This window comes from Corylus avellana, chromosome 5, assembly GCF_965113065.1.
Source record: "Corylus avellana chromosome 5, dhCorAvel1.hap1.2, whole genome shotgun sequence".
NCBI classification, from domain to species: domain Eukaryota; kingdom Viridiplantae; phylum Streptophyta; class Magnoliopsida; order Fagales; family Betulaceae; genus Corylus; species Corylus avellana.
Genome location: NC_142494.1, coordinates 21,954,274 through 21,978,545, shown reverse-complemented (window position 1 = coordinate 21,978,545; position 24,272 = coordinate 21,954,274). Strand labels below are relative to the sequence as shown.

Genomic DNA, 24,272 nt, shown 5'->3' with positions numbered 1-24,272 from the left:
CAATTGGACTGGGAGACTGACCTCCGGTTTTCTAAGGGTTTCTAGGGTTTTTAGGGTTTTTCTAATCCCTATAAATAGGACTCTAAACATTATAAACAGACACACCGCTTTTTAGAGTAAAAATTCAGTAAAATTGTCTGTGGATCTTAGAAGATCATGAACGGCTAAACCTATTGTGAGGTATTGATGTAACCCTTTCCAAGCACAATGGTTTGATTGTATTTAATTTCTAGTTTTTTCAATTTATGCATGTTGATTGTATAACCTTGAGGATTGCTATATTTGATTTTTGTTCTTCATATTAAATGCAATTGTTCTTAAATTCTAATTCAATATTAGTAAAATTCTTATCTTGTCTTATAAATTATTTTACTATTATTGAACTTAAATTATTCTTATTTTCTGTGATTATAAGAATGATGGTTATACAATGGTTCTTAATTGACATGCAATCAATAGGGCTAGATAGACCATACCTAGGAAAGACGGATCGTACTACACCATAGTTTAATGTAATTTAGGTAGACGATCCGTGCCAACTAAATATGGGTTATGCTCTTCCATTGATTGTATGAAATTATTTTCATGTGTTTTCTAGTTTAAATTATAACATGCATAGAATGAATTGCTAGAATTAAATATGGTTAACCATTGATGTGCGGATAGTGGTGAAGTCAATATCCTACTCTCTTTTTGTGAAAAATACCAAACAAAAGAATAGGGGTATTATAGGAATATAAAAAAATAAATGGCATTTTTTATTCATTTTAGTAGTTTGGAGGCTACTTTAGTACCTTTTAAACATTGTGGGTTATATTGCAAACAACTAGTAGTTTGTGGAACTTTTTTATATTTTTCCCTTTATTTTAGCTACTCAAAATTTAATTTTTTTTATTTTAGCTACTAAATTTTCACTACAAATTCCAACGGATTAACTATTTCTCTGTCTACTTTCTTTAAATATATATATATTTTTCAATCCTCTCTCTCACGACGACAAAAAGGTCACAACCCACATTATTGATCAGTTGGCCATGTGGGGCGAAAATTGGCATGGGTACTGTTTTGCGCTTGAGAACAACCCGCATTATTGATCAGTTGGCCATGTGCGGCGAAAATTGGCATGGGTATTGTTTTGCGCTTGAGAAAGTGATTCTTGTACTGGATTTGATTTAATAGTACTGGGTTTGATTATGAGCTTCTTCACGTTTTGTCCAAATTTTAAACTGGTTCCTCTAACAATTTTTTATATGTTTAATATGTCTCAATTTACGTACCCCAAGGTCTATCTCAACGTCAAAATTAACAGTTTTTCTTCTAATGCTATAAATTTAGAAGATTGGAATGGTGACGAATATGGTTTTGTTCAAGGAATTGGGCCTCTTGTTTTGTTTCTATTATTATTATTATTATTATTTATTTTTTTTTTTTTTAAGGTTGGCTTAGCTCTTAATGATACGACATTGGTATTAAGTGTTGATATGAACGTTGGTGTGTCCATTGAAAGGATCCTCTCCATTTCAAAATCCCTCCATTTCTTTCATTTAGTGCATTTTGAAGGGTAGTGTTGTCCAAAAATTTTAATAATGGCAGTGCATTAAATGCAATACCCTTCAAAATGCACTAAATGGAGGAAATGGAGGGATTTTGAAATGAAGAGGATCCTATTCCGTCCATTGAAACGTACAGAAAAATGATAGAGAGACATATTTGAAATCTGTGCAAAACTTAATTAAGGACCATATTCTTGAAATTAGAACATAATGACTAAATTCACATTAAATAAAAACTTAGGAGCTAAATATGATTTTTTATGTTGATCCCCATCATGACCTCCAACAATTATGTTGATCCCCATCTTTTTATTCTACTTGTCCACATGTAATATTTCTCACCTAAGTTTGTTCACGTGTTTATTCTTTTTTGGGTGTTTGTACAGAATAATTTTTTAAAGTTTTTGAAAATTTTAAAGGAAAAGTACATTTTACTCCCCCTAAAATTTGGGGCAATTTTTAATTCGACCACCAATGTTTTAATTTTTGTAATGTATCCCCTCAAACTTGTAAATTTTTTTCAATTCGACCAATTTTATCCAAAAATTTTCATATTACCCCTAATTTATTTTTTTATTTTTTATAAAAAAAAATTTAAAAAAAATATTCGGGGTGGCCGTAGCCACCCCTTTGGCCATATAGCCATTTTTACAACCCCCAAATTTTCTTTTTTTTTTTCTTTTTTTTTTTAAAAAAATAAAAAAGTAAAAAAATTAGGGACAATATGGGAAATTTTGGATGAAATTGGTCGAATTAAAAAAAAAAATTCAAGTTTGGGGGGTGCATTGCAAAAATTGAAACATTGGTGGTCGAATTGAAAATCGCCCCAAACTTTGAGGGGGTAAAGTGTAATTTTCCCAATTTTTAATTTAACAAGGCAAGGAGAAGAGGGCTCGATTTTTTTTAGTGAACTCAACTTTCTTTTTCTTTTTCTTTTTTTGATTGTGAATATGAAAAAAAAAAAAAAAAAGTTGAGATTATAATTGGACGGTGATTAAAAAATTTAAAGATATATTATAAAAATATATATATAATTAAAAAAATATTAAAATATTAAAAAACAAAATTTAAAATTTAATATATATATATATATATATATATATATATATATATATATATATATTAGGGGTAGTTTTGAACCACTCCTAGGGGTGCCGGACCACCACCAAGGAGTGGATCAGCCACCCCAGGTGTTTAGGGGTGGCTGAGCCACCACTAGGGGGTGGATCAACCACCCTTGAAACTGATGGGGGTAGCCGAGCCACCCCCAACAACAATTTTGGGGTTGCCCAAAAACTGCTTGGGGATGGCCGAGCCACCCCATACTCTTAGTGATGGTTCGGCCACCCCTAACTATTTATATATTTTAAAAATGTTTATTTATAATTCTTATTAGTTAAGTTGAAAATTTTTGAGTTAAGTTGAAATTTTTTTAGTTGAGTTGAATTGAGATTAAAAAGTTGCCAAACGTGAATTTAGAAAAGAATTGACTTGAGTTGGTAAAAATATGTTTCCCAAATAAGGGTGCGTTTGGGAGTGTGTTTTTAAAAAAATAATCTGCAATTTTAAACCAAATCGCAACTTTAGGGTGTTTGGGATTACGATTTTAAAAACACAAATTTTAAAATCGCAAAAAAATCTGCGATTTTCATAAGCTGATTATAGGGTGTTTATTTGAAAAAGTGCAAATTTAAAACAAAATCACGATTTCTATTAAAAAGATATTTGGCGCAATAGTTACTTTTTTTAGAACAGGAATGAAAAAAATACCAAAAATACCCACTTAAAATATATTAAAACCCTTCTTTTCTCTTTTTTTTTTTTTTTTTTCTTTCATCCTCTCTGTCTTGTTCATCCTTATTGGTAATTTGGTCATGAAACCGCAATTATATGCTAATGTTATCCAAACACTCAATTGATAAAAAAAGTACTTTTTAGTATATTTTACCAAACACCTGTACAATTTTAAAAAGTAGCGATTTTAAAAACGTAATTTTTAAAAACGCAATTTTTAAAATCGCACTTATTAAAGTCGTATAACTCTATGAGATTTCGGTGGTAAATGATGACCAAATGAGGGCTAGAGTTTTAGGATGGTAAAAAAAAAGAATTTATGATAATATCAAGACAAAAAAATATTAGTGATATACTAAATATTTTTTTATACATAAATTAGATTATATTTTCACTTTACCTATGACTATAAATATGATTATGTGATTCAAGTAATGCTGAGGTGACTCCACTATACATGTAATAGGCGACATTAGTCCCTTGGTGACCGACTCTTTTTCTTTTCTTTTTAAGATATTGTTATGGTTTGTTAAAGCAGTTTTTCGTATGGCTGGACCAAAAAGAAGAAGTCATTAAGGAATGGAAACACTCTAATACTTAAGTTAGCATGTTTATTTGGAGTGAAATAAATTGATAAGGCAGGATTTTGGGGAGGCTAAGAGTGGGATATGTGTGATGTTTGATCAAGTTGAGAGATCTTGGTGGATGCAATTGTTATCCTATGGTTTTTTTTCAAGTGAGTAATTATAGAAGTCGCTTTTATATCACTTTTGTGTCCCTAAAAAAATCAGGTGGCTTTTAAAATTACAATTTGATCAAAATCTATTAATCAATCACAAGCCTAATAGTGATTTTAAGACCCATATCATCATTAGAGGGACACAAAAGTGACTTCTAGTATTACTCGAGAGGGACTCATGGAAGGTTTTATCCCCAACATAATTATACAAGAAATGTTAGACTCTGATAGTTTTGCTATGATTTTTTTTTTTTTTTTTTAATGATACTTTCTAGGTTTGATCGTGAGCATTTGTAAAATTTGTATACAAAATTGGAATAATGTTAAATTTTGTAAACAACATTTTATCAATCAAAACTTGTTATCCAATTTCATGTAGAGCTTCTTTGCAAGTCTGCGAACTGCATTCGTTTGCTCATCTTCTAACATGATTAACTTGCCACCCTTCTAAATTATTCAGAATAACTCTGGCATCTTTAATCAACTGATTGTACCAACTCAAAATTTTCCTTTTATTTTCAATCACTGTACAACTTGAAGAGTATCTCCTTCTAATACAACCTTCTGCAACCCCACCCCCTGCAAAGAACAACAACGGCCAAAGCTTTCTCTTGAAAGTTTGCTGACGTGTCAATAGTTTATAGGTAGATAATGTTTATTGTCCAAATTGCTTACTTAAGTTTAGTAAACAGTTTAAATATGTTTCTATTTTTGGCCAACAAGTGTAATTTAGAATTTTGCAGATGGCCCATTAAGATGTAAATAGATCTTTTAAGACCAAAATTCAACATGTATGCTTGTCAATTTAACTAAATGACCTGAAATATAATAATTTTAACAAAGTGTTCCCATGCTCAAGAATCATTACTTGTAATAGCCAAATGCATTTCAAATTATGAGTAATTAGGCACACAGGTAGATCAGCACCAACAAATGTGCAATTCTTACGCTGTGGAATTATTAAGAATTGTCCTTGCACTTGTACAATATTACAATATAATAACTTGACTTAAATGAGAGGCAATTTTGGACAATTTAAATTTCCCAATGCTCCTTCACAAACCTAAGCAGTGTCTTCAAGAAAAGGATAATCGGTGTAACCAATAACAGGATCAGAGATGTAGAATGTTTCTCTATTGTACTTGTTGAGAGGAGCATTGAGCTTAAATCTTTTAGGCAAATCTGGATTGGCTAAAAATATACGACCATAAACAACAAGATCGGCACGGTTTTCAGCAATGGCATTGTTCCCATCTTCCTTGTCATAACCCCCAGCAACCAAAAAAGTACCCTTAAAAGCCTTTCTCATTGGCACTAGATTGTGTGGGCATTCACTAATTTCTCCTACGGTTTTCATCCTTGGCTCAACCATGTGACAGTAGAGAATCCCATATTTGTTTAAGGACTCTGCCATATAAAGGCCCAATGCTTTTGGATTAGAGTCTCCAGATTCCATATAATTTGCAAAAGGAGATAGCCTTATTCCAACTTTGTCTGCTCCTATCTCGTTTGCAACAGCTTCGACAACTTCTAGAGCAAATCGACAACGATTTTCAAGAGATCCACCATATTGGTCTGTTCGATCATTCACTTCATCTTTCATAAATTGGTCAATTAGGTAACCATGAGCTCCATGGATCTCAATTCCATCAAAACCTATGTATAAAGACAAAAAAATATTATTTTACAAAGCCAATAAGTATAACCTTCAAGATCATGTTTGACATTAAAAAACAAGAAACTAGACAATGGTGTAATAAACTCATTTCTCCAAAATAAAACTCATATGTTTTCTGTTGCAATGGCTCTCAAAATTGATTAATATGGTAAAAACTATCATCACAGTTTTTCTCCCCACACCCCCCGACCCCTTTTTTAGATGACATAAACTTATATAAAAGCCACATTAGATTTGACTGATAAAATATGTTTTATCTTGCTTAAACCCAAGAGCAATTTTTACTTCTTACAAAATTCATATTTATTTCATGAAATGAAAACTTACCAGCTTCAATAGCATTCCTTGCGGCAAGTCTAAAATCATTGACAATTTGAGGAATTTCATCTGTCCTTAGCCGCCTTGGAGGAGTGAACTGTGCAACATCAATTCCATTAGCTCGAGTTTGAGGGGTTAAAGGCTTGTCAGTAGAAGAAATTGGAGCTTGCCCATTTGGCTGAAAACCTGTAGACAACAATATGAAAGAAAAAGAAATATCTGAATCAAAATTAGTCTGAATTTTTCATTGTAGAGTGTCCATTGCATGCATTTGGAAAGAAATCATTAACCAACACTTTAAAAAAAACAAAAAAAAAAAAACAAAAAAAAGAGAGAAGAATTTAGATCCGTTCTAAGTACTTAGAACAGGATGTTTCCTCACAAAGCTCCCATAAAAAGAAGATTTCCACTAGCAGAAGAACTAAATATCAGAGACCCTTGTATCACTTTGAAACCCACAAAAATTGAAAAAATTCACTTCTTTTAGATCATGAAAGCATAACAGCTACATTATTGATGGGAATTCCATAAATATTAGCCTCCAAAGCGCAAAAGTACAAGATCTTAGAGCTGGCTAACACGCCAAAAAGTGGTGGTTGGCTGCGGCCAACTGGTTACCACTAAAGTTAGGACACAAAAGGATGATTTGACATAGCAAAGATAGAGCAAGAGGTGGCTGCCTATCAGCAATAATTACTACAAGAGTATTTAAATACAAAAGAACACCTCACTTAAAGAACGATGCTTTTGAAAAATTGACATGCTAGAACTATATTATATAAAACTGCTTTTTCACTGAAATGACTACATCAGAAGCGATATTTTGGACCAACTATAGTCTATAGTGATTCAATTTTGTTAAAGCAAGTGGTGTCACCTAATTGATATATCTCATATATTTAAAGACACTCAATAAAATTGACATATGAGAGTTAGAAGACAACATGCCCCTCCCGTTGAGGCAATGATCCCCCTAGGATCAATTGTGGGAAAGACCCACCTCTAACTCTCCTTTTTTCCTCTCTGCTGCATTGAATAGGAAGAAAAAAAATCCATTCAAACTACAAAGGACAATGCAAAAAAAATAACAACAGCAATGGTAGATTTTTTTTTTTCTTTTCAAAAAAAGGATTATTGCTTCAAAAATCCACTTGAGTCCTTTTACTCTCTCACTGCTCACCACTTTTGCTAATTTCGTATACAAAAATTACGTTTGTACCCACCCATATGAAAAGTTTAAAATAAAAGGGCAAATTTCACGAAATACAAAAGTTCAAATTTTCAAGCCAATTACTGCTCCTTGAAAAATATGTTACATTTCAAATATGACACTCATTACGAACTGAGGGGGTAGGAGTACTCTACAAACTAACACAAGGATATTTCAACTGTCAATCAAAACTTCCATCTAATATGAATATCTACTAAATATGTTCACATGCAATGCTTCCTTCTCGATCAACCTTAGCAATTAATAGTTTGGAGCCACAATTTGTAGCCCAAAGCCACTCACTTGCTTATCATGAATTCTTTAATACCAAGTTTTGTCATTCAAACCATCTTAGAAAACATTCAACTCTCTCTCCATTCATAACAAAAGTTCAGTCGCGAACCAATTCAACGTTAGAAGAGAAGAAATAAAGGAGGTGTTAGTCAAAGACAAACCTTCATTTGAAACCCTCCCCACATGCCAAATCTGACAAAAGAAGATTCCACCTTTGGCATGAACAGCATCAACGATGGGTTTCCATGCTTCAACTTGCTCTTTTGTCCATATACCAGGTGTATCAGGATACCTTTACAATATCAAAGAAACCATAGAAGTCATAAAATTTTCAAGGCAAGAAAGGGAACCCCAAAATGGAGATTGTCCCAAGTGTGAAACATAGAAAGAACTTGCCAAACTACTATAGTTAAAATTACCCTTGAGCAGTGTCAGAAACTCCAGTAGCTTCAGCTATTAGAAGACCGCCTTTGGAGGTTCTTTGAGAATAATATAAGATAGCATGAGGCTGAGGAACATTGCCATAAGATCTCTGTCTGGTCAATGGTGCCAAAACTACCCTGAAAATAGAAAGCAAATAATAAATTAACTAAATCAACCAAGAAATCTCTCTATACTGAAGAAAATAAACTTATCTTAATCACATATATATTTCCCGTAGCAAGCTTGAGAAGAATAAACAAACAATTCATTGTTGAAATGATAATGTCAGAAACAATTCATTCACAATTTCATCCGTGGGCCACTCAATTACAATAAATTAGACGAGGTTTGACAAATTGAGGAAGGAAAAAAAGTCAGCATCATCTAATAGATTTTATGTGTAATATAATGTTTTCTCCTTGTGAGTTGTGAGTAATACAGACAGAAAGTAATTGATATGATCCACAATAACTTTTTCTTTGAGCTCGTTCATGATTAAAGGATAACCAGATTGCAGGTTAAAACAGATAGATTTCAAAGAAATGCAGCATCCGAGTGGGGGAGAGGAAGCTAAGGATCCTCAATGTCCTCTTTCTAATAAAAGTACTGATTTACTTGTAAAAGGAAATAAATAAAAAAGAAAGAGATTTTCACAAACGCCTTTCTTTTGGTAATTATACCAACTGGGATTTTTCACGAACAAAATAATAATGATTGCAACCAAAAAAGGAACAAAACCCATCACATATAATGATCATTCAGATCGTAGAAACAAGCAAAAAAAAAAAGAATTAAGTAGAAGAAAACTTTGCAAGGGGCACACCTGTGGGATAGATTGAACTTCCCCAATTTGTAAGGAGTAAGAAGAGGAATTGTTGGAAGTTCAGCTGCCATTTCTAAATGAATCTATTCGTTTTCCTGTTCTTCAACTTGTGCGCTTGTACTTTGCCTTCCAAGACAGGTGGAAATGAAAAGTGCGCAATACCCAATTGGATATTTATACAAGCGCAAAGGGTTGCAAAAACATGAAAAATAAAATCAATTGGACAATAACGCATAATAATAAATGCTTTTCCTGACCTTTTTACTGTCGGTGATGTCTGCCATGACGTTTCGGGGTGGGTAGCTGCGGATGGCGCCGTCCGATGGATCAGCCTCCATCACAAACTTTAAGACGCCAGCATTGACCGCTGGACCAATAATAGTTGGGCTCTGCTGCTTTTATAATTTTATAGAAATAGTATAATTTTAAATTAAGACAGTTTGTTAAAACATAAAATGTTTTATCCTTAAAAATTATTTTTAGCGAAATTAATTTTTCATAAAAAATACTATTTTTTCAGCTTTGGCTCGTATGAAAAATTAGCGACAACAAACAATGGTCACCGGCCAAAAAGGGTTGGTGAACCCCGATGGCAGCGATCGATAATGACTTTTAACGAGTTCCAATTGTCGACAGTAAATTTCATTGAACGAAACTACAAAAGAGTGCGTCCAAAAAATATATATCTGAAGCTATTTTCTACTATAAAGTTGAGCTTGCTTTGCTTATTCATGTAATCAATGGGCGGAATCAAGCCTCATAATGTTTCTTAAATGTTATTAAAATATCTTTATAATATATATATATATTTTCCACACGTCTAAAATCTTATATTCTGCGTACCCCTCAAAATATAGTAAACTTCTTTTGTCATTTGCACAAGTGAAATTTTTTTTAACTTCTTTTTTTTATTTGTACAATATATTGAAATGTCTTTGTTAAACTATTATTGGAATAAATATAATTTGTACCGAATTAAAACAAAAAAGAACAGAGAAAATATGAGAGGAAGAAATGGCAAAAAAGAGAATAAAAATAAAAATAAAATACGTGTAGCAATTCTTATTACAAAATCCAACCACGTGGACATTCAATGTACCACTACTTTTGCGAGGCATAAATAAAATTGAACAGCTTGTACGAAAAAAAAAAAAAAAAAAAACTGTCGCTTTCATGGAGCCCCTCATTGCTATGAATTTGGACGTAAGGTGTGTAGAGATTCATGAAAAAACGAAATAGACGTAACAAGATCTAGAGTTAGGTTTTAGGATCTAAATAGGTGTTTAATTAAATCAACAAATCCAAGGGAATGGTCACAAGTATAAAGTATTGATTGCAAGAATATTGCAGCATTAGATAATTAATACTCAATACCAGTTTGAACATGTGATGATAGATATGATCCATTGCAACGCATAAATTTAAGATTGTCCAACAATAATCAATACCAAAATTGGTACAACAATTTCTTAGTACCAATATTTTGCACATGCAAGAAAGAAAAAAAAAAAAAAAATTGTGAGAATTAGAGCCTCTCGAGGGTGCTGGCAGGAGATAGCTCCAATATTTTAAGTTAGTAGTGTATGAGAGCATTTACGGCCTTCTCACAGAACTTACTAATCAAAATAGCTATAAAAAAAAAAATTAGCTCTGTTTGTTTCAACATAAAATGTTTTCCTAAAAAATGATTTTTTAGAAAATATTTTTCGGTGTTTGGCGCGTAAAGAAAATCACAATATAAATTACGAAAATGTCCCGACCAAGTTCCAGTGGTTACTGGCCGGGTTCAGCAAGTCCCAACTCGGTCCAAGTAGAGTCCCAACTAGGTCCCGACGAAAAGGGCGAAACCATTTTTTCCTCGTTTATGAAAGAGAAGTTGAGCCCTTGTGGGACAAAGAGATATACGTTTGGAGATGGACTTTAGACAGAAGAGAGTTAACCGTGGGTGTCTATTATTGTATTTAAAAAACATGTGTCTTTTTCTTAGCGAGCTAGCCTATTTACCTGATGCCCCTAACTCTTTGGATGCTTTTTCCTTTCCCTTCATCTCCGCCTCTTCCCCCTCCTTTGGTCCCCTTTTTTTGCTATAGGCTTTTGGATTGGCCATTCTTTGTCCAATCTATTGTCCTTGCCAAACCCACGCCGTTGCTCGCCCCTCAACCTGTCCTCTTCGGCTTCGTCCTGGTTCTTCGCGCTCCAGCCATTTTCCCTCGGCAACCTTCCTCCCCAACGTGGTTTCTGTTTTGGGTTTCTTGTTTTATTTTCTTGTATTCTCTCATTTTTCTTGTTTTTTGCTAGAGTTTGTATTTGTATTTGTTTGTTTATTTTTTATTTATTTATTTATTTTGCCTGTTTTTACTTCTTTTGTTTCTTCTTGTTAATTAGGTATTGTTTGTGGGTGATACTCATGGGGTTTCACTCAAACGTTCCCCTTCATTTGAGTGTGCTGCCGATCTCCTCTGTACCTGCTCTACCACCCACCGTCCTCTATTGGGCCTTTTTTCACACCACCCACCGCAATGAGCTTCCAACGCCCCCTTTTGTTTTCGGTTTCCGGCGAGCACGCGATCGGCTCTTCTTTTCGGCTGCTGTCATCCTCTTAGTGTGTTTTTTTTTTTTTTTGTTAGTTATTTTCTATACTTTTCATTTTTTGTTCTTTCCATCTTGTGTTTGTTTCCCTGTATCAGTTTTGTTTTTGCTTGTAATAATGCTCAGTCCCCTCTCTCGATTTGCCTGCCTGATACCTTAAGGGTAGTTGATTTGGTCCAGACCCTTTGGGTTATGGATGTGAACGTTATCCTGGCTTTTGAGTCGAGAAAAATGAATTTTGGCTTGGGGTTCTCTGCCCTCAATGCCGAGGAATAAGAGCTACTTATACATTAGTTTGAGTCTATTTGGTGTATATCTACTGTTTAATTGGAAAATTAGTCATAGGTTAGTGGATTTTGTTTGAGTCTAGAATATAATACGTCATCGTTGACGCTTGTAACCTCGTACTTTCGATTATGGTTGCTTCAGAGCTTTACTCTGTGTTTTGTGAGCTTTATGCTCGTTTATCATTGAATGAGATTGAACTGTTTAAAAAAAAAAAAAAAAAAAATTCTGTCCGTTTTATAATATCCCTTTTCGTTTGGGTCAGCCCAAGAAGTCTTATAGTAAATCACTAGGCATTCCATTCGCAAATGGGCCGATGAAATTTGCGTACAAGCCCATGGATATCTCAGAGAATATACGACCCGAATCCGCATCTTTGAAAACCTTTTCGGTTTTTGTTTTTGGTGTGTAGAGTTGTAAACCCTAGACTGGATCCCTCACCAATCACCGCCCCTATATTTCCCTCCACGCAAACCTAAACCTCTCTTTCCCTCTCTCTCCCTCTCTCTCGTATCACATCTGAAAGAGTGCAAAGGATCTCTGCTAAGCCATGGCTCTGGTAAGTTCTCAAGCGTCTCTCTCTCATCTATATCCCTCTTTTTTGTTAAACAAATTTCTATTTTAGTTTACACTTTGTTGTCATTTAGATATGCATGGGTTATTATTATACGATTTAGTCTTTGCTGAATTCGTTTCAATTGGGCTATTTTTTTTTCTTCTAAATTTCTTTCATTTTTGGGTTTTGTGTTCTCTGTTGGTTTGCTTAGAAAAGGAAAGAAATGAAAGAGACTTCGTCAGCTGATGTTTCAACTCAATCTCAAGATTTAAATATTGGGTCTTCTTACTTTTGCTTTTCCTTCCTAACTAGTCCTGTATATATTTTCCGGCACTGTGTGTAGAGACAATAAGTTTGGACGACAATGTGGGAATTTAGGATGACAAGTTTGAGATTGTATTCGTTTCAAATCCTTGGATTTGAATGTGCTTAGTGCCCTTCTACGTAGAAATAGATTTTTAGGTTCAGTTCAATGTTTTTTGTTTTCTTTTGGAAATACGAAGGATTAAATCTAGTATTCTCTGGTTGCCACACATTAGGTTCTTTTCTATTGATAGACAACTTGTAATAAAATGGCTTCTCTTCAAAGAACTAAATGTACAGCCAAATGTGGATTTTCTCTCTCTAATTGCTCTTCAATGGAAAGTGAAAATTGTTGGGAACCTGAATCAAGCTGATGGACATGTGCCATTTATTAAGAACCCCTAGTTTTAGATTCATAGGGACGACTCTCATTTAAGTATTTGTTGTGAGTGTAGATTATAATCATCATCATCATCATCATAAACGTAGGTGATTGATGTAAATACATGAGACTGATGTTTATCATCTTTAGGTTCTGCATGCAGGGAACAAAAACAAGAATGCTTACAAGGCACTTATTGCTGCGGAGTACAGTGGAGTCAATATTGAATTGGTGAAGAATTTTGAGATGGGGGTTTCAAACAAAACTCCAGAGTTTCAGAAGATGAACCCTATTGGAAAGGTGGGCTCCTTCAGTAGCAGAAAATTCCTTTCATCTGCAGTATGTTTCTTATGTCTGGGTTTTCTAAAAATGGTTTCTTCTTGTGCAGGTTCCTGTGCTGGAGACACCCGATGGTCCTGTATTTGAGAGTAACGCCATTGCTCGCTATGGTGAGGCTATCTTTTAAACTACCTTTATAATATTTTGAAGGTTTTGGTAAGATTGGAATTTTATAATCATTTATTACTTGCTGCAGTTACGCGCTTGAAGGCCGATAATCCTCTCTTTGGTTCTTCATTGATTGAATGTGTAAGTGAATACGATTTGCTGCCTGAGGATATTAAAAGAGTTATTTGTTACTTTCTATCTATGTCCTCAAGTCCATATTTTGCATATGCTGATTCAGCTTTAATTTGAAATTCCACCTTTTTAGGTTTAAAAATTTTTGTGGTTGCTCTAGTTTAGTTTTTCTCAACTTGGAGTCAATATGGTATGCTGCAAATCTTAAAAAGATTGATAAAATTAATTGTTTTAATCTCACAATACTGTTTGGTTAACCTTAAAATTGAATTTTTTTTTAAGTGAAAAGTCAGTATTATCATAATCAGATGGCATGATTAGTTATCCAAATAAAAAATATTTTTTTGTTTGTTTGTAAAGTCCAAACCAAGTGGATTTGGATTTGCATTCTCTAATTCTAATAATAGGCACTGATTCCACGCAACTAAATTTTACCAGTACTATTGCTAGAGTTCTCATAATGCTACTATGCTTGTTAATTTTATCATGCTTATGTTGAGATGGAGTCACTCTTTTTGGCAGGCCCATATTGAACAGTGGATTGATTTTGCATCACTGGAAATTGATGCCAATATTTTGCGCTGGTTCATACCACGAGCTGGTTTTGCAGTGTACCTTCCACCGGTTAGTCAAGTCCCGCTTTTATCTAGTCTGTTCTTTTATATGTAACTACTACTTTGTATATCTGAAATTAGTGGAAATTATTGGGTTATAATTCCTTTTATAATTTTCTCTTATCTGCATGAAGGCCGAAGAAGCTGCAATTGCTGGGTTGAAGAGAGCGCTAGATGCCTTGAATACTCATCTTGCTTCCAACACTTACCTTGTCGGACATTCTGTGACACTGGCTGATATCATTATGATCTGTAACTTGGTTCTGGGGTTTAACCGTATCTTGACTAAGAGTTTTACCTCTGAGTTCCCTCATGTAGAGAGATACTTCTGGACCATGGTTAATCAGCCAAATTTCCGAAAGATAGTGGGTGAAGTGAAGCAAACTGAATCCGTTCCACCTGTTCAGTCTGCAAAGAAGCCTTCACAGCCAAAAGAACCTGCTAAACCTAAGTCAAAAGATGAACCAAAGAAAGAGGTCAAGAAAGAATCAGCACCATCTAGAGCAGAAGAGGCTGTTGAGGAGGAAGAGGCACCCAAGCCCAAAGCAAAGAATCCTCTTGATCTTTTGCCTCCTAGCAAGATGATTCTGGATGAATGGAAAAGGCTTTACTCAAACACAAAGACTAACTTCCGTGAGGTTGCAATTAAAGGTATTTCCCTTATAAGCTCCCCCCCACAAAAAAGTACATTTGAATGGATTCATTCCCATGCTTTAATTTGTGGATGTGGTTAATTCTGTTAATAATTGTGATGCATGAAGGCTGTCTGGTAAATAATTCATGGATTAATTGCTGTGAAACTGTTGGGTGGGTTCCAATATCTCACTTACCTTTATGCTAGCTGGTGTAAAAAGTACTTAAATGCATCTTCTGAAATGCAGTTCAAATTTTCTGCATTGTTTAATGCCCAATTTTGCAATATATTTTGTCTAGATTGTGTTAATTAGAAATTTATTATTTTTGTATGTCTAGGTTTGAACTGCAAAATTGTGCATTAAACAATTAGAAATGCTGTACTTACTCCCATTTCTTTACATAATTTTTTCATACCCATAGGTGGCTTTTAAAATCACTATTTGATCAAAATCCAATAAAGATCCATCTCATATCCATTGGTAGTTTTAAAAGCCAAATGTAGGTGTGAAAAAATTGTGTAAAGAAGTGGGAGCAAGCATAGTATTATTTTTAAACAATTATATATATTAACCAGACAAATCCCAACTTTTAGCAAGTATAGACATGTATGTAAATGAGAGTCTGGGTATGGTATGTATATGTTGGTCAGATTTGGGATTTGTTTGGTTAAAGTTCTAAGTTGGACTTGCAGTCGTTGATTGATACTAGTGAATATATTGGGTTTGATTTAATTCTGATCTACTGGAGAAATACCACGTGTATATCACCGTATTAGTTGAATTTGCATTATATTCGGTGTATAAAGATAAATGTAATGACTCATGAGTAGTGCCTTGACCAAACCTTGTGGCTGTCTGGGCTCTAGCCCTGCTACTGTTTCATCAATATATTTTTCTCTAATTAAATTTTCAGAAAATATAATTATACCATTATTCTTGATCCAAAGTTGCGTTCCACGTCATCATTGTCTTTCTGTTTGTGTCTACTGTCTTCTTGTGGTACTTGTTTCTTCATCTTTGCTTTGCTTCCTTTTGCCAGGGTTTTGGGACATGTATGATCCCGAGGGCTACTCCCTTTGGTTCTGCGATTACAAATATAACGACGAGAATACAGTCTCCTATGTAACTTTGAACAAGGTGGGTGGTTTCCTGCAGCGTATGGATTTGGCTCGCAAGTATGCATTTGGGAAGATGTTGGTTATTGGGTCAGAGGCACCATTCAAGGTAAAGGGGCTGTGGCTCTTCCGTGGACAAGAAGTTCCTCAGTTCGTTATTAACGAGTGTTATGATATGGAGCTGTACGAATGGAACAAGGTTGACATTAATGATGAAGCTCAGAAGGAGCGTGTAAACCAGATGATTGAAGATTCTGAGCCTTTCGAGGGGGAGGCTTTGTTGGATGCCAAGTGCTTCAAGTGATAAGGATATATATACACATATATTCCTGACAAGTAGTAATGTTTACTGGGTTCCCTCTTTGAAGATCCTAAATTTTTGGTTTACTATTTTTTTTTTTTTTTTTTTTGTTCCAAACAAATTGGTAATTTTCTATTAATCTATTTGTAGTTGTTTAATGACGTTGGTATCATCCTATGTATTTGGTCCCATGGAAATGTTGTGGGATATCTCTAGACTTTTAATTAATTAACACTTGATTTTTGTGTTAGCATATGTTGTAATAAGCTTAAAAAATCTCATTTTCATATTATGATCTAAAAAGGCAATTTTACGAAAATTTGAATAAAAAGTGCTTTTTTAAAAAAAAAAAAAAAAAAAAAAAAACTTTTTTCTTTTTAAATATAGCCAAAATAATAAACACCAGAAAATCGGTTTTTAATTGAAATAAAATAATCTGTACCTAATTAAAGTTGGTGGTCTGTCGGACTGTCGGTAGTTACTAACTTGAAACATATTCCTTTTTTTTTGGTCTTAACAAATGGGGTCCCAAAATAAAAAGATATTGCATTAGAAAGAAAAAAAGAAAAAAAAGAAAACCAGAAATGCGTAGTAATTTTTGAGATTAGATTTGATGTAATATTTAAGAGTCAAGACTATAAAGAGTATTCTGAACAAACGGTGCTGAAGGTGTGAAGCATAGTGCATGGTAGATGCGCATGATAGCCAGATCAAGTTATTTGACCATTTTGACGTGGTCAGGTCATTGGTTCTGTAATCTGTTTGGTGAGGACGCGCTTCTATTTTTCGGAAGACTCTTCCTTATTATTATTATTTTACTTTATTTTTCAATTTCCATAGAGAGGGAGGCGCGGAGAGAGAGAGAGAGAGAGGGAGCGAGAAGACATGATTGGAATTGGAAGCCCAAGATCTCTGCGATTCTCGTTTCTGTTTTGCTTTATCCATCTGCAATTACTTACAGGTCTCTCTCTCTCTCTCTATATATATGTGTGTGTGTGTGTGTGTGTGTGTGTGTGTGGATTTGGGGGTGAGTGATAATTATTGTTAAGGCAATTTTTAAAATTCAAAAATTGTGCAAAACATTCTGCTGTTTCTTATGTTGTTCTGGATAGAATATCTCAGCTCAAGCTTTGCCAAGCAGTATTTCTAGCTTCAGTTGAATTACGGTATAGATTTTGAGAAATTTTGTCCTTGAACTTGGAGGGAAACACCTACATGATAAGGATTTTGTTAGAATTGTTTGTAATTTGGAATTATTGTTAGAATTGTTGAAAATGATTTAAAAATTTGGAAAATTTGTGATAATGCTCGACTAAAGAATTGAAATTTCTAGGTTTTTCTTCATTTCGCTCCCTGTACTATGTAATTAGCGTGTTGCAGTTGTATTCCTTGCTTCTCTGGGCAAAGGTTTAGATGAAATTTGCTTCTATGGGCAAGATTCAAAAATTTAGATTTTGTTTTTCTCTGTTTCTTTGCAACCAAATATGTAACTGCACAATTTAGATACAATCTACCTAGTGAATCCGACTTTTTTAGTTTTATGGGCTTCTGCTTCTCTACAATTACATGGACTTGCATGAAAGAAATTGGGATCCGAAAATTGTTGTTGTTTTGCCGATACATAGTCTAAAAATTTGTGTGTATCTGAAGGCTTGGCAAGTGAACCATCAAATTCAGAAAAGGAAAATAAAGCTGCGAGTCATGGTACTTCAAGTGGGTCTGTAGGGGTCAAGGTAGCCATTGTATGCCTCGGTGTGGTGGCGGTTTTGGGTTTCTGTGTGCTTTTATTCAAGATATGGCAAAAGAAGAAGAGAGAAGAGCAGCATGCCCGTCTCCTTAAGCTGTTTGAAGATGACGATGAGCTCGAGGTTGAACTTGGTATTCGGGATTGAGATCCTTGTTCATTTGTGTATTGGCTGTATTTTGTCTATCATAATATTGTTTTCGCTTCTCTGTTAGTATAGGTCATTTGAAACTATATAATTGCAATTTTTCTGCTTTGAATCTTTATTGTATAATGGTTTGTAGATCTTATATTCTTTGTGCTTATAGGTGATCTAATTCAAGGGATTGTTGGTTTTCCCAAGAAATGAGTATGTCTCTCACTTAGATTTTCTTATGACTTTGGCTTTACGATTCTAATAGCTCCCTCTCATTCTTTCCCCGAGCCTTCCCCTTAATTTTGTGTTCATACATTGTCTTTTAATATGTTCTCATTTCCTGTCACTAATGCATCTTATTGTGAAACAATAATGAAAGTTGCATTTTACTCCATGATATGAAAGCTCCATCGTGTTCCACTTCTACTAATTTAGTAACTAGAAATGCACTACCACTATCTAGTAAGAATAAAAACCTGAATTGCAATTAGACAAGCAGGGAAAAATTAGTTGTTGAAAACACTGGGCAATTATAAACACCTTCAAAATTTATATCCCAAACTATGGATAATGACACCCCTTTCCACTACATAGTTAACTTTTCCAGATAAAATTTTTGGCAATTCTAACCTAGGGTCACTTCCCTGCCAAGCTTTTGGAAACATCACAAATAATGATGATTTATAAGCAATTTGAGAGGGAAATGGTATAATCTGTCATGTGATTAAGAGTATTTAAGACTCTCGTAATGATTCTGATAATTATCAGAATCATTATCTTTGGGGACATTCGATTCATATTGATCCTTGTTTTCAGCATGCTGGATGCATGATTCTTTCATGAACTTGCCTTTTGAAGCACAATTTTGATTGTCTACAAAATTATAAGTGTAAGTAGTAGAAGTAAAGGAAATAGCACCTAAAGCTGTAATTGTGGTTCCCGTGGCTGTTTGAAGAATCTTATGGGATACTCTCATGTCAAACCTGCAAAAGCAACAGAAAAATATTTTGGCCATAATATTATCCTTGCCAAAAACTAATGGCATGGGAAAGTCGAAATATTTACCATTTTTCTTATCTTATCTTTGGTTGTTTAAAGGATTCAGAGATTAGAGAGGTTCTTCCCACAGAATTAGGGAGGTTTATGAAGGAGACAAGCACCTCTGGAATTGTGTTAACCATCATGTTGAAGGAAAGTGTTTTCAACTTGCTTCGAATTACAGAAGCACATCTTTTGTGAAGTGACCATAGGAAGTGTTAGACGGATAAGTTGCTATTTGAGACTAATAGGATATAAAATTAGTGCATTTGTCAAATCTGATGTTTGAGAACTAGATGATAGGAACTTGTCTAAGATGGTTTGGCATGTATTATGAAGAAATTGGATTTGTGGATCAACTTGAAATAAAAGGAAGACCAAAAGTAACATGATACTCTGATTACATGGAATAAAAGAATGTTGATTGCAGTGGTTAATTTTGAGGAGCAGCAGTTATTTTGACGGGCAACTTAATATCAATTTCAACTTAAGGGAATTTCTTTCTCTTAGCAGTGGTGTTATCGGTGGAACCCTTTTACTTCTGTAGTTTAAAATTCCCACATCAGGTTATAGGTTCTCTCTCTTTGTTTTCTCTGTTTGAAAACAAGTAATAGGGTCTTTTTTTCTTACTGAAAAAAGAAGAAGAAAAAGACAGAGACAAACAAGAAAAGATAAATTTCTCAAAATAAAATGCATATTTTGTGTGTTAAATATATTAAATTGGTTTAATGAGTGATAGTGATGTCAATAATTCACCATCTCATTTTGGAAGTTTAGAACTCACACAATGAGCTATATGGTCTGTCTTGTTTTCATCCAACTGGTTGATACTACAGGAAAGAAGTACTGCGTATTTTACTATATGTGATTAAACACATAAAACTTTTTGAAGTATTGTGTTCAAGGCCGGTTGAAGGCCTTTCAAATGATTGTTTTTACAACACTCCTGCAAGATGTAAAATGTCTCTGCATGTTTTTGGAAGCCTGCAATTCAGATCTATATTACTCATCTTTTAAGAGATTATTGAAATTATTGACTGACCATTAAATAGGAGTGTTGATATTGATGGTGAATATAGGACTTATTCTTCAAGACATATCTCATCACAGCATGAAGCCACAGTGGTCTCCTCTCACAGATTGTGTAAAGATCAACTCAAAACTAAGTAGATGCATGGAAATTGGGCCATTCTGATGGAGAAATTTTTAAATAAGAGTTAAGAGCCAACATGGCAATTCAAAACCCTAAAGTAAAGCCAAACACATCAAATTGGTCAGATATTGAATCAAACCAAGCCAACATGGAAGTATATCTTTCCTTGCCCTAGCAGTGGCAAGGGTGGTTTCAGCACTAGTAGCTGAGGAATCGAAGCAATGAGCTTCACATCGGGTTAAGTCGGGAGATATATTCACAATTGATTTTGGATGGTCATGATCATAATAAGACGGTTTGATCTGGACCATAGGATGCTTCTAACGTAGATCCAAAGTTGGATTTAGGTGGCTGTTAGTAAAGTCAATTGTAAAATTAAATTGGGTTTGATCTAATGAATGAGATTAAGTAATCGTTATTGAAAATTACAATCTAACGGTTATAATTAAATAATTGTTAATTATAATTTTAATCTAACGGTTAAGATTACGTGTATGAATATTTGATGGTCAGATTTTAATGGCTGTTAGATTAGCAGTTATTGATCGTTAAATTAGCAGTTTATTACTGTCAATTGCGAATTGCCATGTTTGTTAGTGAGTAGACATTAAAATTCTTGTTTTAACAGTACAAGTAATTCTCTACATACTAGTTTTTAGTTCACAGCACGTTCTCTTTTTATCTGTCTCTCTCAAAACTTTTTGTATTTTTAAAATTTGAGTCTCTCAATCTTGCTAGAATAGAAACTTTAAGGGTGTTCTAATTTGGTTTCATTTTGTGCAAAACTCAACCAAATTACAGAGGATTTCTAGACTCCATTGCATACCAATTGGTTAAAATTGGTGGGGACATATAATTTATTGAAAAAAGTGACTCATGAGTAACATACCTTACCAGCATTTTCTAACAATCTGCCCATTGAGAACCATCTGGATATTGAATCATCTATTTTACATTCAACATAAGATCATTAGAGATTGATTCTATTCAACATAGATATTAGCTACTACAATTGTCTTGCATGTCTAGCTTGAATAAATCAAACATACTTAATGGTCCTGTTTCACAATAAAACAAGACAGAAATGGTGTCAAATAAGCCATCACATGATAAGTTCCCCTGGCCCTCTAATGCACGTCCTAATCTGTGAGCCATATTTTTGTATTTTCTAGATTTGAATTAGTCCGCCTCTGTATCGCTACTAATGGAAGTGTACGTATCCCATTAATTAAAAACATAATAATTAACATTAAAGCGAATTAACTATGATATTGCTATGATTTGATTTCAAATGGGGATATTATCAAATTAAGCTGCCTCCAAGAAATTATTCACTACTAATGTGGCCAATGGGGAAGCCCAAACTCCTGCTGATTGTGGGGTTAATTCAGTACTTAATTATCATTGAAGGCGGTGCTATTTAATTACAATACTCTTGCTATCCAACAGCCTAATTTATTTTCTTTTTGGAATTTCTCTAGTATTATTTCGGATTTTAATTTTCACTTCTTTTCCTTTCTTCGTTGGAAAGGCTTGAAAGTTACTAGGAGTATTAACTTTAATGATAAGTGAGCATATAACTTGAAAGTTATATCGGGAGCATATATATATATGCTAGCTAGTTAGGTCTAAAAACGATGAGGCATATATAATTAACAAAGCAAAGTTGATCAGAGTCACCGCGTTATGACCACCCACAAGGGCTTCTATTTATAGAAGAAGATTGGAAATGAAGAAAACCGTCTTATTATGGAAATATACGCCATTTTCGGCAAAGTTTCAAATCACTGAAAAGTAATTTGGAATATTGCAGAAATATGCAGATGGCTTCCTGGCAAGATCAAAGAAATTGTGTGGTCCTAACATGATAATGACGGGGAAACCACAACTATGAAAAGTGCTGCAACCAAGCAATGCCTATTTTGCACGAAACCAAAAAGCTTGATTATTGCATATGGCATCATGAATGGATCCATTGAATTAATTAACAAACGTCTATGTTTGCTCATAATTTGCATTGTCAATTTGATTAGTAGTGTTGACTGTTGAGCAATTTTGGGACAGATAATAAAAATAAAAAAATGCAAAGATTTAGGCGTATGTATTTTTGCAAATTCTATTAAATTTATGAGGTGGGCATTGGTTCAGTAGGGGCATTTTCGCCTATCGAACCATAGAAGTCGGTTAATTTGTAATTACATATTAGTTTAAAGCATATGTTTTATAAATGAAAAGAAAAAGTAAATCTATGAAACATGGAACAAAAGGACAACCAGTTGTCGATCGGTAGGTGGTAAACGGTTAATCTGTCTACCCCTAGTTAAATCCTGACCAATGTCTTAATCTTTTCAATTTTTTATTTTTTTTATTTTTATAAAAAAATGGTATTGTGAAAATTTTGACAAGATTTAACGAAAAATCCTAAGAGAAGGTGGACGTACGTTGCAAAAAAAATTGAAAAATTCAATATCCTAAATTGAGAGTTTTTGAATATTAGATGGTAATATCAAAATGCGTGAAAATTTATGGAAGTTTTGTGAAGTTTCTCCATAAATATATGTTCTCAAATCAATCCTTGTTATTTTCATGTAATAATAACATCACAAAAAAAGTAAAATAAAATAAAAGGAAAGAAAAAATAGACAAGAAAAGATCAATTGATCATGAAATTAAAGCACACTTGTACGTACACAGTGTGACTAAACAATATTTAACATCATGATTCACGTCCAAGTCTAATGGTTAACCTGCAATCTAATAATTATTCACTTATGATTACTTGCTGAAAACCCTAATTAGAATGTATCAAACAAAATCCAACCATTAATTATTTGAGATGGGATTTGTAGGCTAGCTATTGATCAATGTGTACGTGTCCCTTTCACTAGGAGAAACAGAGAGAGACAAGAATGGGAGTGGCAGAGGCAAATTGGGAAAGATGATTGCTACTTCCATTTGTTAAAGAAAGGTTTCTTCACGTGGGTGACAAGTCTCAACTTCAATGCAAACATTTTTTTATTACTCTTTAATTTAATATTGGTATACTACTACCAGGATGAGAAAAGGATACCCTTTTGAAACTTATGCAAAAATAAATAAATAAAAAGATTGTGAGAGGATTAGAGAGAAGTTGCTTCACCAATCCAGCCTAAGCGAATGCCAATCATAATTAGTTGTTTGCAAGTCACATGACAAGACTCCTTTGGGTTGGTCAATTTGTGCTCAGATTTTAGTGAATTACTTGTTTTAACAATGCGTTTTAATTTAAAGACATATATGTTGTAACGACCAAGAAAAAATTGTTAATCATATCAGTGCTATTACTCTAAAAGAACTAATTAATTTTAATGAGATTAACAACAAGAGTAATGTTATAGGCCACCTTTTCATCCAAATGAAATGCAGTACATAGTAGTTTCTGATCTGTTTATACTAAAGAACAAAAATGCATTTCATCCCGATAAAATCGGGATCAAAAGGTGATATATATATATATATATATATATATATATATATATATATATATATATAACATTACTTTAACATTAGTGATGATGTACATGAATGTTTAACAGATCAGAGCTCAGCAGGTATGCTAACATTAGGTCTTTCTCTTTAATTTGACAATTAAGCATTGCAATTCAGCTTCAGCTTTAATTAATGCATGTGTTTAGTAGTCTAAGTTAATTAATAATGCATTATTTGTGGGTTTGGTGGGTGGGTCAGGAGTACTTTATTATGTTACTATTTTTCTAACCGCCGCCTCTTGATAAGTAGATTTTTGTCACTAATAATCCCTAAGTTTGAGAAGTTACTTATCCTTTGAGCCTTGAGGTTAGATAAACATAATCATTTTGAGAATAATTTTTATAAAGACTTGATACAAATTAAGTCTTTTATGCCTTCTATTAAGTCTCACAATAAGTTAATCATGTCATAATTTACATACAGACATGGTCAAATAAAAGAATTGTGTTGTTGTGGCATGACTTGAATTACTCGAGTCAATA

General features: G+C 33.7%; 3 protein-coding genes across 3 annotated transcripts; 2 read left to right on the top strand and 1 right to left on the bottom strand.

Moving 5' to 3' along the window:
- Positions 1–4,901: 4,901 nt before the first annotated feature.
- On the bottom strand, positions 4,902–9,165 carry LOC132180753 (12-oxophytodienoate reductase 2). The gene is made up of 5 exons (XM_059593685.2): positions 8,833–9,165; positions 8,006–8,146; positions 7,748–7,878; positions 6,092–6,268; positions 4,902–5,742 (listed from the first exon to the last, which is right to left on the bottom strand). The coding sequence occupies exons 1-5, from the start codon at positions 8,901–8,903 to the stop codon at positions 5,150–5,152; spliced, it is 1,113 nt and encodes a 370-aa protein (XP_059449668.1). The 5' UTR covers positions 8,904–9,165; the 3' UTR covers positions 4,902–5,149.
- Positions 9,166–12,115: 2,950 nt separating this feature from the next.
- On the top strand, positions 12,116–16,441 carry LOC148585927 (elongation factor 1-gamma-like). Its single transcript, XM_088517058.1, has 7 exons — positions 12,116–12,265; positions 13,098–13,247; positions 13,336–13,396; positions 13,483–13,535; positions 14,049–14,150; positions 14,275–14,791; positions 15,815–16,441. Exons 1-7 carry the CDS (start codon positions 12,257–12,259, stop codon positions 16,192–16,194), a joined length of 1,272 nt encoding a protein of 423 aa, XP_088373184.1. The 5' UTR covers positions 12,116–12,256; the 3' UTR covers positions 16,195–16,441.
- A 505-nt stretch (positions 16,442–16,946) lies between these two features.
- Positions 16,947–18,310, top strand: LOC148585926 (uncharacterized). The gene is made up of 2 exons (XM_088517059.1): positions 16,947–17,152; positions 17,842–18,310. The coding sequence occupies exons 1-2, from the start codon at positions 17,077–17,079 to the stop codon at positions 18,081–18,083; spliced, it is 318 nt and encodes a 105-aa protein (XP_088373185.1). The 5' UTR covers positions 16,947–17,076; the 3' UTR covers positions 18,084–18,310.
- The last annotated feature ends 5,962 nt before the right edge of the window (positions 18,311–24,272 follow it).

Bases quoted from the DNA above. Each gene is read 5' to 3' on its own strand.
- LOC132180753 (XM_059593685.2), bottom strand. From the start codon at position 8,903: ATGGCAGCTGAACTTCCAACAATTCCTCTTCTTACTCCTTACAAATTG. The intron at 8,147-8,832 runs GTGTGCCCCTTG...TTCTATTTTCAG, and splicing joins AAGTTCAATCTATCCCACAG to GGTAGTTTTGGCACCATTGA. The intron at 5,743-6,091 runs GTAAGTTTTCAT...CTTTATACATAG, and splicing joins AAGGAATGCTATTGAAGCTG to GTTTTGATGGAATTGAGATC.
- LOC148585927 (XM_088517058.1), top strand. The intron at 13,248-13,335 runs GTGGGCTCCTTC...CTTCTTGTGCAG, and splicing joins AGATGAACCCTATTGGAAAG to GTTCCTGTGCTGGAGACACC. The intron at 13,397-13,482 runs GTGAGGCTATCT...TACTTGCTGCAG, and splicing joins TAACGCCATTGCTCGCTATG to TTACGCGCTTGAAGGCCGAT.
- LOC148585926 (XM_088517059.1), top strand. From the start codon at position 17,077: ATGATTGGAATTGGAAGCCCAAGATCTCTGCGATTCTCGTTTCTGTTT. The intron at 17,153-17,841 runs GTCTCTCTCTCT...GTGTATCTGAAG, and splicing joins CCATCTGCAATTACTTACAG to GCTTGGCAAGTGAACCATCA.